The sequence below is a fragment of the Oncorhynchus kisutch genome, linkage group LG11 (genome assembly GCF_002021735.2).
Source record: "Oncorhynchus kisutch isolate 150728-3 linkage group LG11, Okis_V2, whole genome shotgun sequence".
NCBI lineage: Eukaryota > Metazoa > Chordata > Actinopteri > Salmoniformes > Salmonidae > Oncorhynchus > Oncorhynchus kisutch.
The window spans coordinates 66,943,054-66,957,332 of NC_034184.2; the positions used below are offsets into that span (position 1 = coordinate 66,943,054).

The 14,279-nt window shown below is 44.9% G+C and overlaps 1 protein-coding gene across 2 annotated transcripts in view; it reads right to left on the reverse strand.

Moving 5' to 3' along the window:
* The window catches only part of LOC109899370 (TGF-beta receptor type-1), a 63,828-nt gene that overhangs the window by 13,427 nt on the left and 36,122 nt on the right, over positions 1–14,279 (reverse strand). For both annotated transcript variants that reach the window (XM_031836143.1, XM_020494552.2), the window contains exons 3-6: positions 9,361–9,597; positions 7,473–7,703; positions 6,752–6,919; positions 3,715–3,871 (exon numbers count right to left, since the gene is read on the reverse strand). In XM_031836143.1, coding sequence (XP_031692003.1) covers positions 3,715–3,871; positions 6,752–6,919; positions 7,473–7,703; positions 9,361–9,597 — 793 coding nt within the window. The remainder of the gene's footprint in view (positions 1–3,714; positions 3,872–6,751; positions 6,920–7,472; positions 7,704–9,360; positions 9,598–14,279) is intronic.

Here is a 14,279-nt window from a genome sequence, read left to right on the forward strand (position 1 = left end):
TTTGGTTTTACTAGCGTTTAAGAGCAGTTGGAGGCCACGGAAGGAGTGTTGTATGGCATTGAAGCTTGTTTGGAGGTTAGATAGCACAGTGTCCAAAGACGGGCCGAAAGTATATAGAATGGTGTCGTCTGCGTAGAGGTGGATCAGGGAATCGCCTGCAGCAAGAGCAACATCATTGATATACACAGAGAAAAGAGTCGGCCCGAGAATTGAACCCTGTGGCACCCCCATAGAGACTGCCAGAGGACCGGACAGCATGCCCTCCGATTTGACACACTGAACTCTGTCTGCAAAGTAATTGGTGAACCAGGCAAGGCAGTCATCCGAAAAACCGAGGCTACTGAGTCTGCCGATAAGAATATGGTGATTGACAGAGTCGAAAGCCTTGGCAAGGTCGATGAAGACGGCTGCACAGTACTGTCTTTTATCGATGGCGGTTATGATATCGTTTAGTACCTTGAGTGTGGCTGAGGTGCACCCATGACCGGCTCGGAAACCAGATTGCATAGCGGAGAAGGTACGGTGGGATTCGAGATGGTCAGTGACCTGTTTGTTGACTTGGCTTTCGAAGACCTTAGATAGGCAGGGCAGGATGGATATAGGTCTGTAACAGTTTGGGTCCAGGGTGTCTCCCCCTTTGAAGAGGGGGATGACTGCGGCAGCTTTCCAATCCTTGGGGATCTCAGACGAGATGAGAGGTTGAACAGGCTGGTAATAGGGGTTGCGACAATGGTGGCAGATAGTTTCAGAAATAGAGGGTCCAGATTGTCAAGCCCAGCTGATTTGTACGGGTCCAGGTTTTGCAGCTCTTTCAGAACATCTGCTATCTGGATTTGGGTAAAGGAGAACCTGGAGAGGCTTGGGCGAGGAGCTGCGGGGGGGGCGGAGCTGTTGGCCGAGGTTGAAGTAGCCAGGCGGAAGGCATGGCCAGCCGTTGAGAAATGCTTATTGAAGTTTTCGATAATCATGGATTTATCAGTGGTGACCGTGTTACCTAGCCTCAGTGCAGTGGGCAGCTGGGAGGAGGTGCTCTTGTTCTCCATGGGCTTCAGTGTCCCAGAACTTTTTGGAGTTGGAGCTACAGGATGCAAACTTCTGCCTGAAGAAGCTGGCCTTAGCTTTCCTGACTGACTGCGTGTATTGGTTCTGGACTTCCCTGAACAGTTGCATATCACGGGGACTATTCGATGCTATTGCAGTCCGCCACAGGATGTTTTTGTGCTGGTCGAGGGCAGTCAGGTCTGGGGTGAACCAAGGGCTGTATCTGTTCTTAGTTCTGCATTTTTTGAACGGAGCATGCTTATCTAAAATGGTGAGGAAGTTACTTTTAAAGAATGACCAGGCATCCTCAACTGACGGGATGAGGTCAATGTCCTTCCAGGATACCCGGGCCAGGTCGATTAGAAAGGCCTGCTCACAGAAGTGTTTTAGGGAGCGTTTGACAGTGATGAGGGGTGGTCGTTTGACTGCGGCTCCGTAGCGGATACAGGCAATGAGGCAGTGATCGCTGAGATCCTGGTTGAAGACAGCGGAGGTGTATTTGGAGGGCCAGTTGGTCAGGATGACGTCTATGAGGGTGCCCTTGTTTACAGAGTTAGGGTCGTACCTGGTGGGTTCCTTGATGATTTGTGTGAGATTGAGGGTATCTAGCTTAGATTGTAGGACTGGCGGGGTGTTAAGCATATCCCAGTTTAGGTCACCTAACAGAACAAACTCTGAAGCTAGATGGGGGGCGATCAATTCACAAATGGTGTCCAGGGCACAGCTGGGAGCTGAGGGGGGTCGGTAGCAGGCGGCAACCGTGAGAGACTTATTTCTGGAGAGAGTAATTTTCAAAATTAGTAGTTCGAACTGTTTGGGTATGGACCTGGAAAGTATGACATTACTTTGCAGGCTATCTCTGCAGTAAACTGCAACTCCTCCCCCTTTGGCAGTTCTATCTTGACGGAAGATGTTATAGTTGGGTATGGAAATCTCTGAATTTTTGGTGGCCTTCCTGAGCCAGGATTCAGACACAGCAAGGACATCAGGGTTAGCAGAGTGTGCTAAAGCAGTGAGTAAGTCAAACTTAGGGAGGAGGCTTCTGATGTTGACATGCATGAAACCAAGGCTTTTTCGATCACAGAAGTCAACAAATGAGGGTGCCTGGGGACATGCAGGGCCTGGGTTTACCTCCACATCACCCGCGGAACAGAGAAGGAGTAGTATGAGGGTGCGGCTAAAGGCTATCAAAACTGGTCGCCTAGAGCGTTGGGGACAGAGAATAAGAGGAGCAGGTTTCTGGGCATGGTAGAATATATTCAGGGCATAATGCGCAGACAGGGGTATGGTGGGGTGCGGGTACAGCGGAGGTAAGCCCAGGCACTGGGTGATGATGAGAGAGGTTGTATCTCTGGACATGCTGGTAGTAATGGGTGAGGTCACCGCATGTGTGGGAGGTGGGACAAAGGAGTTATCAGGGGTATGAAGAGTGGAACTAGGGGCTCCATTGTGAACTAAAACAATGATAACTAACCTGAACAACAGTATACAAGGCATATTGACATTTGAGAGAGACATACAGCGAGGCATACAGTAATCACAGGTGTTGAATTGGGAAAGCTAGCTAAAACAGTAGGTGAGACAACAGCTAATCAGCTAGCACAACAACAGCAGGTAAAATGGCGTAGACTAGGCAACGGGGCCAACAGATAAAACAAACAAGCAGAATGGAGTACCGTGATTAATGGACAGTCCAGCGTGCATCAGCTATGTAGCCAAGAGATCAGTGTCCAGGGGGCAGCGGTGGATGGGGCAGGGAAGCTGGACTGGCGAGTGTTATCCAGGATAAAAAAAAACTAACAATGACTAAATAGCTTGTAGCTAGTTAGCTGGTTAGCTTCTGGAGGTTCTTGAGTGTGTTCTAAAAATAAATAAATAAATAATAGCGATTCCGTATCACATTGGGTGAGGCAGGTTTCCGGAAGGTATAAACAAATTAAAAGTCAAAAGAGATAGAAAGTAAATATGGGTCCGGTGGGCGTTTGGGACGCGGCGATTCAGGCGGTTAGCAGGCCTGTGCTAACAAGCTAATAGTTTGTAGGCCCGGGCTAGACAAGGTAGCAGTTAGCGGACCGGAGCTGGACAAGCTAGCAGTTAGCAGGCCGAATTAGCAAGCAGGGAGATAGCGAGGGCTAGAGAGTTAGCCTTTGGGGGACGTCACGATGGGGTGAGTCTGTTTATTCCTCTTCATGCGGTGACATCGATAGACCGGTCGTGGGCCCGGGTATTGTAGCTCAGGAGTATGCTACGGTGGTAGCGCAGGCCGGGCTAGCTTCAAGCTAAGTGGGTGGAAACGCTAGCCAGGGGTAATCATCCGGGGTTGCGGTTTAGCTAGATAGCTAGTTGTGAAGATCCAGCGTATTTGGAAGCTTAGGTTTAGCAAAATGTTTTTAAAGGGATAGCTATGTAAAAAAAGAAAAATAAACGAAAAATAAACGAAATATACAGGGACACGACACGACAGGACGACTTACTGCTACGCCATCTTGGCCAGAATGGCCGCCAAAGGGCTCCTGTTACCTTTTGATTCCCGTTCCAACGTCGAGGGGGGAGTAGTTTGAAGTCTCCACTAACCACATCAAAGAGCTGGCATGGCGACTCAGTCATATCATATTGTCAGCCCAAATAACAGGCATAAGAGGGCAGCGGAGCCCAAATGGGGAGTCCAGTTACCTTTTGGTTCCTACTCTGTGGTTGGGGGCGATGTCGATGGTGTCAGTCGCGGAGTCGTGGCGCACAGCCAGGCCCAGGTCAGCGATGCAGCACGTCCCGCTCTTCTTCACCAGGATGTTCTTAGATTTCAGGTCCCGGTGGGCGATGGCCGGCTTCCCTGGAATTGGGGGGGGGGGGGGGGGGGGGTGGAAGAAGAGTGAAAGGAAGAAGAGTGGGAGAGGAGAAGAGAGGAAGGAAGAAGAAAGAGTGGGAAAGAGAAAAAGAGATGACAGTGGGAGAAGAGAGGGTGGGAAGAGGAGAGAAAGAGAGGGAAGGGAGGAGAGAGAGCGACAGAGGGGACAAAAAAAGAGAAAGAAATTAGATTGAGAGCTCACTGATGCAAAGGTCGGACAGTGAGGGGAGAAAAAAAATGAAAAGATAGACTGCCTGTCCCCGCTGGTGCCTACATGATTGTATTTGACATAGGAGTGGAGAGAGTGGGGGTGCATCTCAATAGTCTTAAGTGGTCTCCTCTCCTTACTCCTTGTATCCGTACTGATCTGAAAAAACTGGACAGCTGAAAGCACACTCTTTGCATTTGCATATCCTGCATCTTCAGATAGAAAATAAAATAGACCCATAAAAGGTCCTGTATATGGTACAGTTGAAATCGGAAGTTTACATACACTTAGGTTGGTGTCATTAAAACTTGTTTTTCAACCACTCCACAAATTTCTTGTTAACAAACTATAGTTTCGGCAAGTTGGTTAGGACATCTAATTTGTACATGACAAGTAATTTTTCCAACAATTGTTTACAGAGATTATTTCACTTATCATTCACTGTATCACAATTCCAGTGGGTCAGAAGTTTACATACACTTAGTTGACTGTGCATTAAAACAGCTTGGAAAATTCCAGAAAATGAAAAAGTCATGGCTTTAGAACCTTCTGATAAATGATGTCAAATCGCCAATTTCAATTGGAGGTGTACCTACTAATTGAGTGTATGTACACTTCTGACCCACTGGGAATGCAAAAAAAAAAAAAACTTAAATAAATCACTCTACCACAATTCTGACATTTCACATTCTTAAAATAAAGCGCCGATCCTAACTGACCTAAAACAGGGATTTTTTTTTTACTAGGATTAAAATGTCAGGAACAGTATATATAAAAAAAAAAAAAAGAGATAAAAAAAAAAGAAGAACGTTTAACTGTATTTGGCTACGGTGTATGTAAACTTCAGACTTCAACTGTATATATACACACACTACCAGTCAAAAGTTTTAGAACACCTACTCATTCAAGGGTTTTTCTTTCTTTCTTTTTTTACTATTCTCTACATTGTAGAATAATAGTGAAGACATCAAAACAATGAAATAACACATACGGAATCATTTAGTAACCAAAAAAAAGTGTTAAATCAAAATTATTTTATATTGAGATTCTAGAAAGTAGCCACCCTTTGCCTTGACAGCTTTGCACTCTCTCAACCAGCTTCATGAGGTAGTCACCGGGAATGCATTTAAATTAACAGGTGTGCCTTCTTAAAAGTACATTTGTGGAATTTCTTTGAAACAAATCCGTTGTATTGTGACACAGTAGGGGTGGTATACAGAAGATAGCCCTATTTGGTAAAAGACCAAGTCCATATTATGGCAAGAAGAAGCACTATGATGAAACTGGCTCTCATGAGGACCGCTGCAGAGGACATGTTAATCTGAGTTACCAACCTCAAATTGCAGCCCAAATAAATGCTTCAGAGTTCAAGTAACAGACACATCTCAACATCAACTGTTCAGAGGAGATTGCATGAAATCAGGCCTTCATGGTCGAATTGCTGCAAAGAAACCACTACAAAAGGACACCGATAATAAGAAGACTTGCTTGGGCCAAGAAACATGAGCAATGGAGATTAGACCGGTGGAAATGTGTCCTTTGGTCTGATGAGTCCAAATTTGAGATATTTTGTTCCAACCGCCGTGTTTTTGTGAGACGTCGTGTGGGTGAACGGATGATCTCCGCATGTGTATTTCCCACCGTAAAGCATTGAGGAGCAGGTGTTATGGTGTGGGGGTGCTTTGCTGGTGACACTGTCAGTAATTTATTTAGAATTTTGGGACTATCGTTTGTTTTTCAACAGGACAATGACCCAACACACCTCCAGGCTGTGTAAGCGCTATTTGACCAAGAAGGAGAGTGATTGAGTGCTGCATCAGATGACCTGGCCTCCACAATCACCCAACCTCAGCCCATTTGAGATGGTTTGGGATGGGTCGAACCCGCAGAGTAAAGGAAAAACAGCCAAACAAGTGCTCAGCATATGTGGAAACTCCTTCAAGACTTTTTCCAGGTGAAGCTGGTTGAGAGAATGCCAAGAGTGTGCAAAGCTGTCATCAAGGTAAAGGGTGGCTTTTTGAAGGATCTCAAATATAAAGTATTTTGATTTGTTTAACATGATTCCATACGTGTTATTTCATAGTTGATGTCTTCACTATTATTTTACAATATAGAAAATAGTAAAATTAAAGAAAACACCTAGAATGAGTAGTTCTAAGACTTTTGACCGGTAGTGTATAGTGCTATATATATATATATATATCATAGTCTGTGTGACCCAGAGAGGTAGACACAGGGGAAGAATAGGGAATAATAACTAGGTAGGTAGTGTGCAATCAGGAGATCAACTTCAGAGGCCCGACAGGGATGATTTAACATCTATTTACAGATATAGAGTGGAGTTTCCCTACAGTGGGGAGTGGACCTGCTTGTCATCATAGTCAAACGTCCAAGTTCCCCTTTCTATGCCCATGATACAAACCTAATGTGTGAACATTATGATTAGAGTACAGATATACGTATGAAGTATTGTATGCATGTCATTTGGTGGCTGTTACACACAGTTTGTAACACACTACTATTCTACGTGAAGCCAAAAGGCAAATGTTCCGACTCCCATCTCTTGACAAAGAGTAAAGCCCTCAGTCGCTGATTGGTGGGTGTTGCTGTCACCAGTCACTGATTCACTGTGATTGGTCAACATAGCTGTTACTCACCTTGCGTGCCAACGATCTCCATGTGGAGGTGGGCCAGGCCGCTGGCAGTGGACAGGGAAAGTTTGATCATGCCCTCCACGGTGACGGTGTAGCGGTTCAGGTAGTCAAACAAAGAGCCATGCTCATGGTAGTCTGATACCAGCCACAGCTGGGTCCATGTCCCATTATCTGGAAAGAGAAGGGGGTAACAGAAAGAGGGAGGGGAGAGGGATACATGTACAGAGAGATAGAGTAAGATGAGTGAGAGAAAAACAAACAGACAGACCAAGAAAGACCGAGTGACCGAGGGAGGGAGACAGAGCGAGAGAGAGACAGAGACAGACAGACACAGAGAGAGAAAGACAGAGGGAGGGAGGGAGAGGTTAATGAACACAGTTGGCTCTCCTCAGAGCAATGTAATGTTACCTCCAGATGGTCAGAGAGAGCTCAGAGGAGCTGGACTGAGCACAACTACCGCCCCGACTCTAGAAACACACACACCTACCCCTGGCTCTCTAGCAGGGATTCTGCACTGAGATCACTAGACTGCATCTAAATATGCTGGAGTGAACCTTTATCATGATTATCAAACCGTTACAAGCCCACACCAGCACGGTCTACCATATCCTAAACCCTAATAGAGGGGCATTACGAATCTTAAGGTCCGGCAAGTAAAAACAATAAAAAAGCACCCCTACAAAAGTGGTTCGACTCTTTAGAGTTGAGCTGTGAATGGTCGTACCTTTGTTGTCGGCAGCGATGAAGCCCAGGATGTTCTCGTGACGCAGCATGACTGTCTGGTAGATCTCAGCCTCGCGGAACCACGAGCGCTCCTCACGGGACGAGAAGATCTTGACCGCCACCTCTTCGTCTCGCCACTTCCCCCGCCACACCTCGCCGAAGCGGCCCTTCCCGATGCTCTCCTGGAGGATGATGGTCCGGGCTATGGTCCTCTGAACCAGCAGGGGCAGACCTGGGAGGAAGAAGATGGTTTAGAAATGCGCTACAAAATGGGACTGGTCACTCACTAGCAATGTACATACGTAACAACTGCTGCTTAAGAAGAAAGTAATCATGACGTCATGAAAATGACCAGGAACTAACCTCAGTGTATGAAGTGATTGGCTAATTGTCTGTGCTGCGGCTTTTCGGACAATATTCAGCAAATGCATTTTAATTATTATTTTTTTTAAATTTAAAACCTTAAACATATTGAAACTGAAACCGTCACAAACAGGCCAGAGTTGTGCTCCTGGGTAAATATATCTATCGCTCTCTTTAATTTCACCAGCTGGACCATCAGCTATTTACTGTGGGGCCTGCAGGGAGGGGTTGAGAAGTTGAAAGCCGCAGGTACTAGCAGCAGCAGAAATAGCCAGGCTGTAGAGGCCGCGGAGGTCAGGGCCGTTAGAAGCCAAACCGAGCGTAGGTTGTGGGGGCTAGCTAGCTGTATGAGGAGAGAGGAGAGCAGGGAGGAGACAGATGGGGTCACTATCATCCTAGCAGGGTCTGATGTTCACTAGATGTGTGCCGTGACATCCTGGAAAATAATATTTTAGTCTACATGCTGCATGAGTGGATTGAGTGCCTTGGTTTTTCCATGACTATAGTAGGCCCCTAAATCGTACTTCTGAAAGTCTTTTCGTCTGTGCTTTTTGTCCGTGTGTACGTAATTCAGGCAGACTGTGGATTTATCCACCTGCTTCGACAAAGAGCAAAACATTAAGCTGGGTAATTTAAGATCCCATTCTGAAAATGAAAAATCCACTCTAAAAGCCAGAAAAAAGGAGCCACTGACAGTTTTGTCAAATTCAGTTAGACTGTGGACTTAACTGGTCCTCCAGTTTTGATATCTTGCAGAAAGTACAAATCAACTTGGTCCTATAATGGAAAATCCTACAAATCATAACAAAAAAAATCTATTCACACTTTCGCACAAAAAGTCCCAAGAAGTTGATTCTGAATCAAATCCAGGTATCCTAGAGGTGTGGATTTCTCTGCCAGTCCTGATAGTGAGCTGTTAATTGCTGGTCGGAACAAGAAGACAAGGTTTCCGCGTGCCAGTTCTCTAATCACGTCCCTTGGCTGGCGTTTGGAGTTGAGAGCAGCTTTACAGCCGCTCTGTGTTAGCGCCGCACAGTCAATAGAGCCACGGGCCGCACCACTTCCATTACGCCACAGCTAAGGCTGAGCTCATCTGAGCTAGAGATGGACCGATAAGATAACGGCTGCCTTCACTACACACTCACTGAGGGCGGGAGTCACTTCTCCCTGGCTCGATCTCCCCATCGTCTCACAGCGGAGTGTGTCTCTAAGCACTGTTCTGTAGCTACACACACACACACACACACACACACAGGCACACACTCACACCAAGACGCATGCTGGTAAGCTCGCGCACTGAACAGTTGCACACACAAAGCCAAACAAAGAAGCAACGCAACACGAGTGGCCACGTCAGAGCAGATAAGGCACACAAAAGGATCTACTAACACTAAAACAAACTAAAATAAATAAAAATCTATTAAATAATATAACGAAACATGAGCAGTCCTGCATGAACAGAGACTCCCCCCCAACACAGTCACAGACACATCCCCACCCCTTCACCCCATGGCTACCTAACCCACCAGAGCCGGAGCCAGAGGTGGTCATGTCGTAGATGAGGTCTTGGAGAGTGGAGCCCACATTGAGGAAGGGGTGGTTCATGGAGGGGTCCTCCTCGTTGGGTACGCGGTGGTGGACGCCCGCGCGGCTGTGGCAGATGTAGAAGACCAGCATCAGCACGAAGCACAGTACGCACACAGGCCCCGCAATGACCGCTGCCAGCGCCACAGGCCCCAGGGGAACCGGCTTCACCGTTGGCACTATGGGTAGGAGGGAAGAGAAGGGGTTAAAAGAGGAGCTAGATACAGCTGCGTTTCTTTTGAGTGTGTTGGGTTTGGTTTTAGGCCCATCTCTGGTTGGACGTAGAGAAAGAGATGTCCACGGGCACATAAATTCATTAAAAAAAAAAAATTATTTGTATTTTGTCCACAATGAATAGGAGTTTGTTAATTCACTTCGGTAACTATCGACATTCTTTACAAATTGTTCCATCTGAATGAGTAACTATTTAAAAAGGTCCAGTACAGCCAAAAATGTGATTTCTCTCTCTGTGTGTGTGTGTGTTACACGTTCAAAAGTTTGGGGTTGCTTAGAAATGTCCTTGTTTTTTAAAGAAAAGTACATTTTTGTCCATTAAAATAACATAAAATGGATCAGAAATACAGTGGACATTGTTAAGGTTGTAAATGACTATTGTAGCTGGAAACAACTTATTTTTAATGGAATATCTACCTAAGCGTACAGAGGCCCATTATCAGCAAGCATCACTCCTGTGTTCCAATGGCACATTGTCTTAGCTAATCCAAGATAATTTTAAAAGGCTAATTGATCATTAGAAAACCCTTTTGCAATTATGTTAGCACAGCTGAAAACTGTTGTCCTGGTTAAAGAAGCAATAAAACTGGCCTTCTTTACACTAGTTGAGTATCTGGAGCATCAGCATTTGTGGGTTCGATTCTTCTGAAATACGTCAGTCTATTCTTGTTCTGAGAAATGAAGGTTATTCCACGTGTGAAATTGCCACGAAACTGAAGATCTGGTACAACTCCCTTCACAGAACAGCACAAACTGGCGCTAACCAGAATAGAAAGAGGAGTGGGAGGCCCCGGTGCACAACTGAGCATGAGGACAAGTATTAGTGTCTAGTTTGAGAAACAGGCGCCTCACAATTCCTCAACTGGCAGCTTCATTAAATAGTACCCGCAAAACAGTCTCCACAGTGAAGAGGCGACTCCAGGATGCTGGCCTTCTAGGCAGAGTTGCAAAGAAAAAGCCATATCTCAGACGGGCCAATAAAAATAAAAGCCTAACGTGGGAAAATTAACACAGACACTGGACAGAGGAACTCTGGCTAGAAGGCCAAAATTCCAGAGTCGCCTCTTCGCTGTTGACGTTGAGACTGGTGTTTTGCGAGTACTATTTAATTAAGCTGCCAGTTGAGGACTTGTGAGGTGTTTGTTTCTCAAACTAGACACTAATGTACTTGTCCTCTTTCTCAGTTGTGCACCGGGGCCTCCCCCTCTTGCTATTCTGGTTAGAGCCAGTTTGAGCAGTTCTGTGAAGGGAGTAGTGGATCAGCGGATATCGGTTTCGGCCAAAAATGTCATATCGGTGCATCACTAATTTGTTTATTCTTCACCATTTTAATTGCAAAAAAATAACAGTATGGTACTTAATTGTTAAAAACGTCTGAATTGGACCTAAGAGAATTTCAAAGCTGTGTGTGAAAAGGGGTCCAGGATAGAGTAGGCGAATGAGCCTTTGGTTGACACGAAGTGAGCCTACTGTTGGATGTACACCCATTATTTAACCCAAGTGCTGGATTAGACATGTATGGATAACCCTATAAGTACATTTAAAACAGAATACCCACACACCAGTGTTCCCCAGCAACCTTTTCAAAAACGTCTGACCATTACAGTCTTGACTCTTTGGTCCTTTTCCTCAAAAAGCATTGAATATATGAAAGCGATGACAGAAGGAAGAGCATGGCTCGTCATATGCCCGTGTCACCAATGTCTTCAAGTCACTGATTAATATGCTTTCATAAGTCGATACAGTACATACAGTATAGTCACATGGCTATAGGATGATTCACTGGGGCTCAAGGCTCTAGCTGTATCAATAGTGATGGAAGAGAAGCTGTTCTGGCCTGAAGGCCACAGTAAAATGTTGTTTTGACCACAAGACTATCTGAAAAGGCTCCTACTGTGTTGGCCACTCAATCTCCTCTAATAGTTAGAAAACCAGAAACAACAAAAAAGGGGGGAGGCAGAAAGTGCTCCTGCAATGACACACTATGAGCGGTTAATTTTGTAAATGTCGCAGGGGAAGCTAGGAAAATAATCAAACGAAAAGGGTCAAGTGTGGGGTGTGCTGAAGGTGTGCATTAAAGTCCTGGAGCAGAGCGTTCTCTGGTCCAAGGCTTTCGGCCAACACTTAAAAGGGCAGAGGTGGGCTTACTTTGTACGGCGACAGAATTGTTAAAGTTTGGAGAAAAATCTACCTTCTGCCAAAAACAGGGCCACTACACTGCGTGGGCAACCATCTGTTGCATATAAAATGTTTTAATTCCTATACAGAAAGCTATGCGAGAACGAAATGCTTAGTGTAGCAAGACTGGTATAGGTTAACTTAGGTCAATCCTTTAAAAACAGGGTTTTGGGTTGTTAAAATCCTCTCCTCTACCTACATGGCAATCTCAAGACAGTTATTTCTGTCCTAATTCTATGATTTCTGTGCACAGAGGGCAGTCGTAATGATGTGTTTTATAACTGATGGGTAAGGCTATTTAGGATTGGCAAGGTAACAACATAATTATGACTGAAGACTTTGTGTGTGCGTGTGTGTGTCTGTGTGTGTGTGATGACGCTCAGAGATTGGGTGATTCATTCAATGGTACAGACAGACCAAGAAATCTGACAACTGTCGATAGGTACTTGGAACAGCCTCCTGTGCTTTCTCCTGCTAGAGCAAGATACGTCCCTGCTGTGTACTGAACGGGTACCAACGACCCTGCCGTTTCTACTTCGCAATGCTTGTCAGTGGCCAAGAACTTGACTTTGAGCCAATCAGAGAGCACAAACTTAAAAAGAAGGGGGGGGAGAGGACTTCCCCCGACGTAATCCACCCCCTTTTCAGTAGAATGGTTTTACCTAAAACAATAAAGATGCAATAAAGAAGTCTTTATATATACATTTTACATCTAGCTAAAGAGTTGTGCTTAAAGAAGGATTGTTTTGTTAGGTTCAGTTTAACCTCTTGAAACTAGGGGGCACTTTTGGGGGGGGGGGGGGGGGGGGGGGAAAATAACATTCCCAAGTAAACCTGAGCCTATTTCTCAGGACCAGATGCTAGAATATGCATATAATTGACAGTTTAGGATAGAAAACACTCTAAAACGTTTCCAAAACGGTCAAAATATTGTCTGAGTATAACAGAACTAATATTGCAGGCGAAACCCTGAGGAAAATCCAATCAGGAAGGGCCTCTTATTTTGAAACCGTTGTGTTCCTATGTACCCCTATTGGCCATTGAAAGGGATATTAACCAGATTCCTTTTTCTACGTATTCCCTAAGGTGTCTACAGCATTTTGACATACTTTCACGCCTTTATGTTGAAGAATGAGCGTAAATGACTACATTGCGTAAGTGGCCAGCTGAGGGCTCTGAGTGATTCTTGCGTAAAAGAATGTAATTTTTCCTCTCGCTCCTACTGAAAAGCCAATTGTCCCGGTTGATATATTATCGAATAGATATTTGAAAAACACCTTGAGGATTGATTATAAAAAACGTTTGCCATGTTTGTCGATATTATGGATATAATTTGGATTTTTTTTCACCGTTGTCGTGATCTCTATTTCCGGTGTATTTCTGAACATAACGTAACAAACAAACATAGGTATTTTGGGTATAAAATAATCTTTATGGGACAAAAGGAACATTTGCTGTCTAACTGGGAGACTATCCTACCAAAGGGACATTAAAAACCGTAAGATCTTATGTTTCACCGAGTCATGGCTGAATGACGCCATGGATAATATACAGTTTTCCATGCATCGGCACAAAAGAACAGTTACCGCCGGTAAGCCGAGGGGTGGTGGTCTGTGTCTATTTGTCAATAACAGCTGGTGCGCGATCTCTAATATTAAATTAATCAAGGTTTTGCCGATGTACAAGTAACCTCATTATAAGCTGTAGACACCACTATCTATATTATTCATACTCTTATTTACCACCACCATCCGATGCTGGCAGTAAGACCACACTCAACAGGCTATTTAAGGCCATAAGCATGCAAGAAAAAGGGTCATCCAGAAGCGGCTCTCCCAGCATATTATAAATGTGCAACCAGAAGAGAAGTGTAAGTGTAATCACTAACATTTTCAACCTCTCCCTGACTGAGTCTGTAATACCTACATGTTTCAAGCAGACCACCATAGTGGCCAAGAATGCCAAGGTATCCTGTCTAAATGACTACCACCCCATAGCACTCACTTATGTAGCCATTAAGTGCTTTGAAAGGCTGGTCATGGCTCACATCAACACCATTATCCCAGAAACCCTAGACCCACTCCTATTTGCATACCATCCCAACAGATGAAGCAACCTCAATTGCACTCCACACTGCCCTTTCCCACTTGGATAAAAGGAACACTTATGTGAGATAGTGCTGGGCAGTATACCGTATTTTAATGATATACCGGTTTTGATGCAGGGACCGGTTTGGGTTTTTAAATGTACCTTCTATACCGGTATGTCAATGTTTGGTTTGTTAAATGTGATACACCATGTGTAATGTCAATTTTTATAGTTTACTTCACTACTTGAGTCACCTCTCTCCGCTCTTTCTCTCCATGCCACTTTCCACACAGACCTAGCCACACCCCATTCACTTAAGGAGCGCATTTGACATTACTTAACCACGAGACACTTGGTTCAG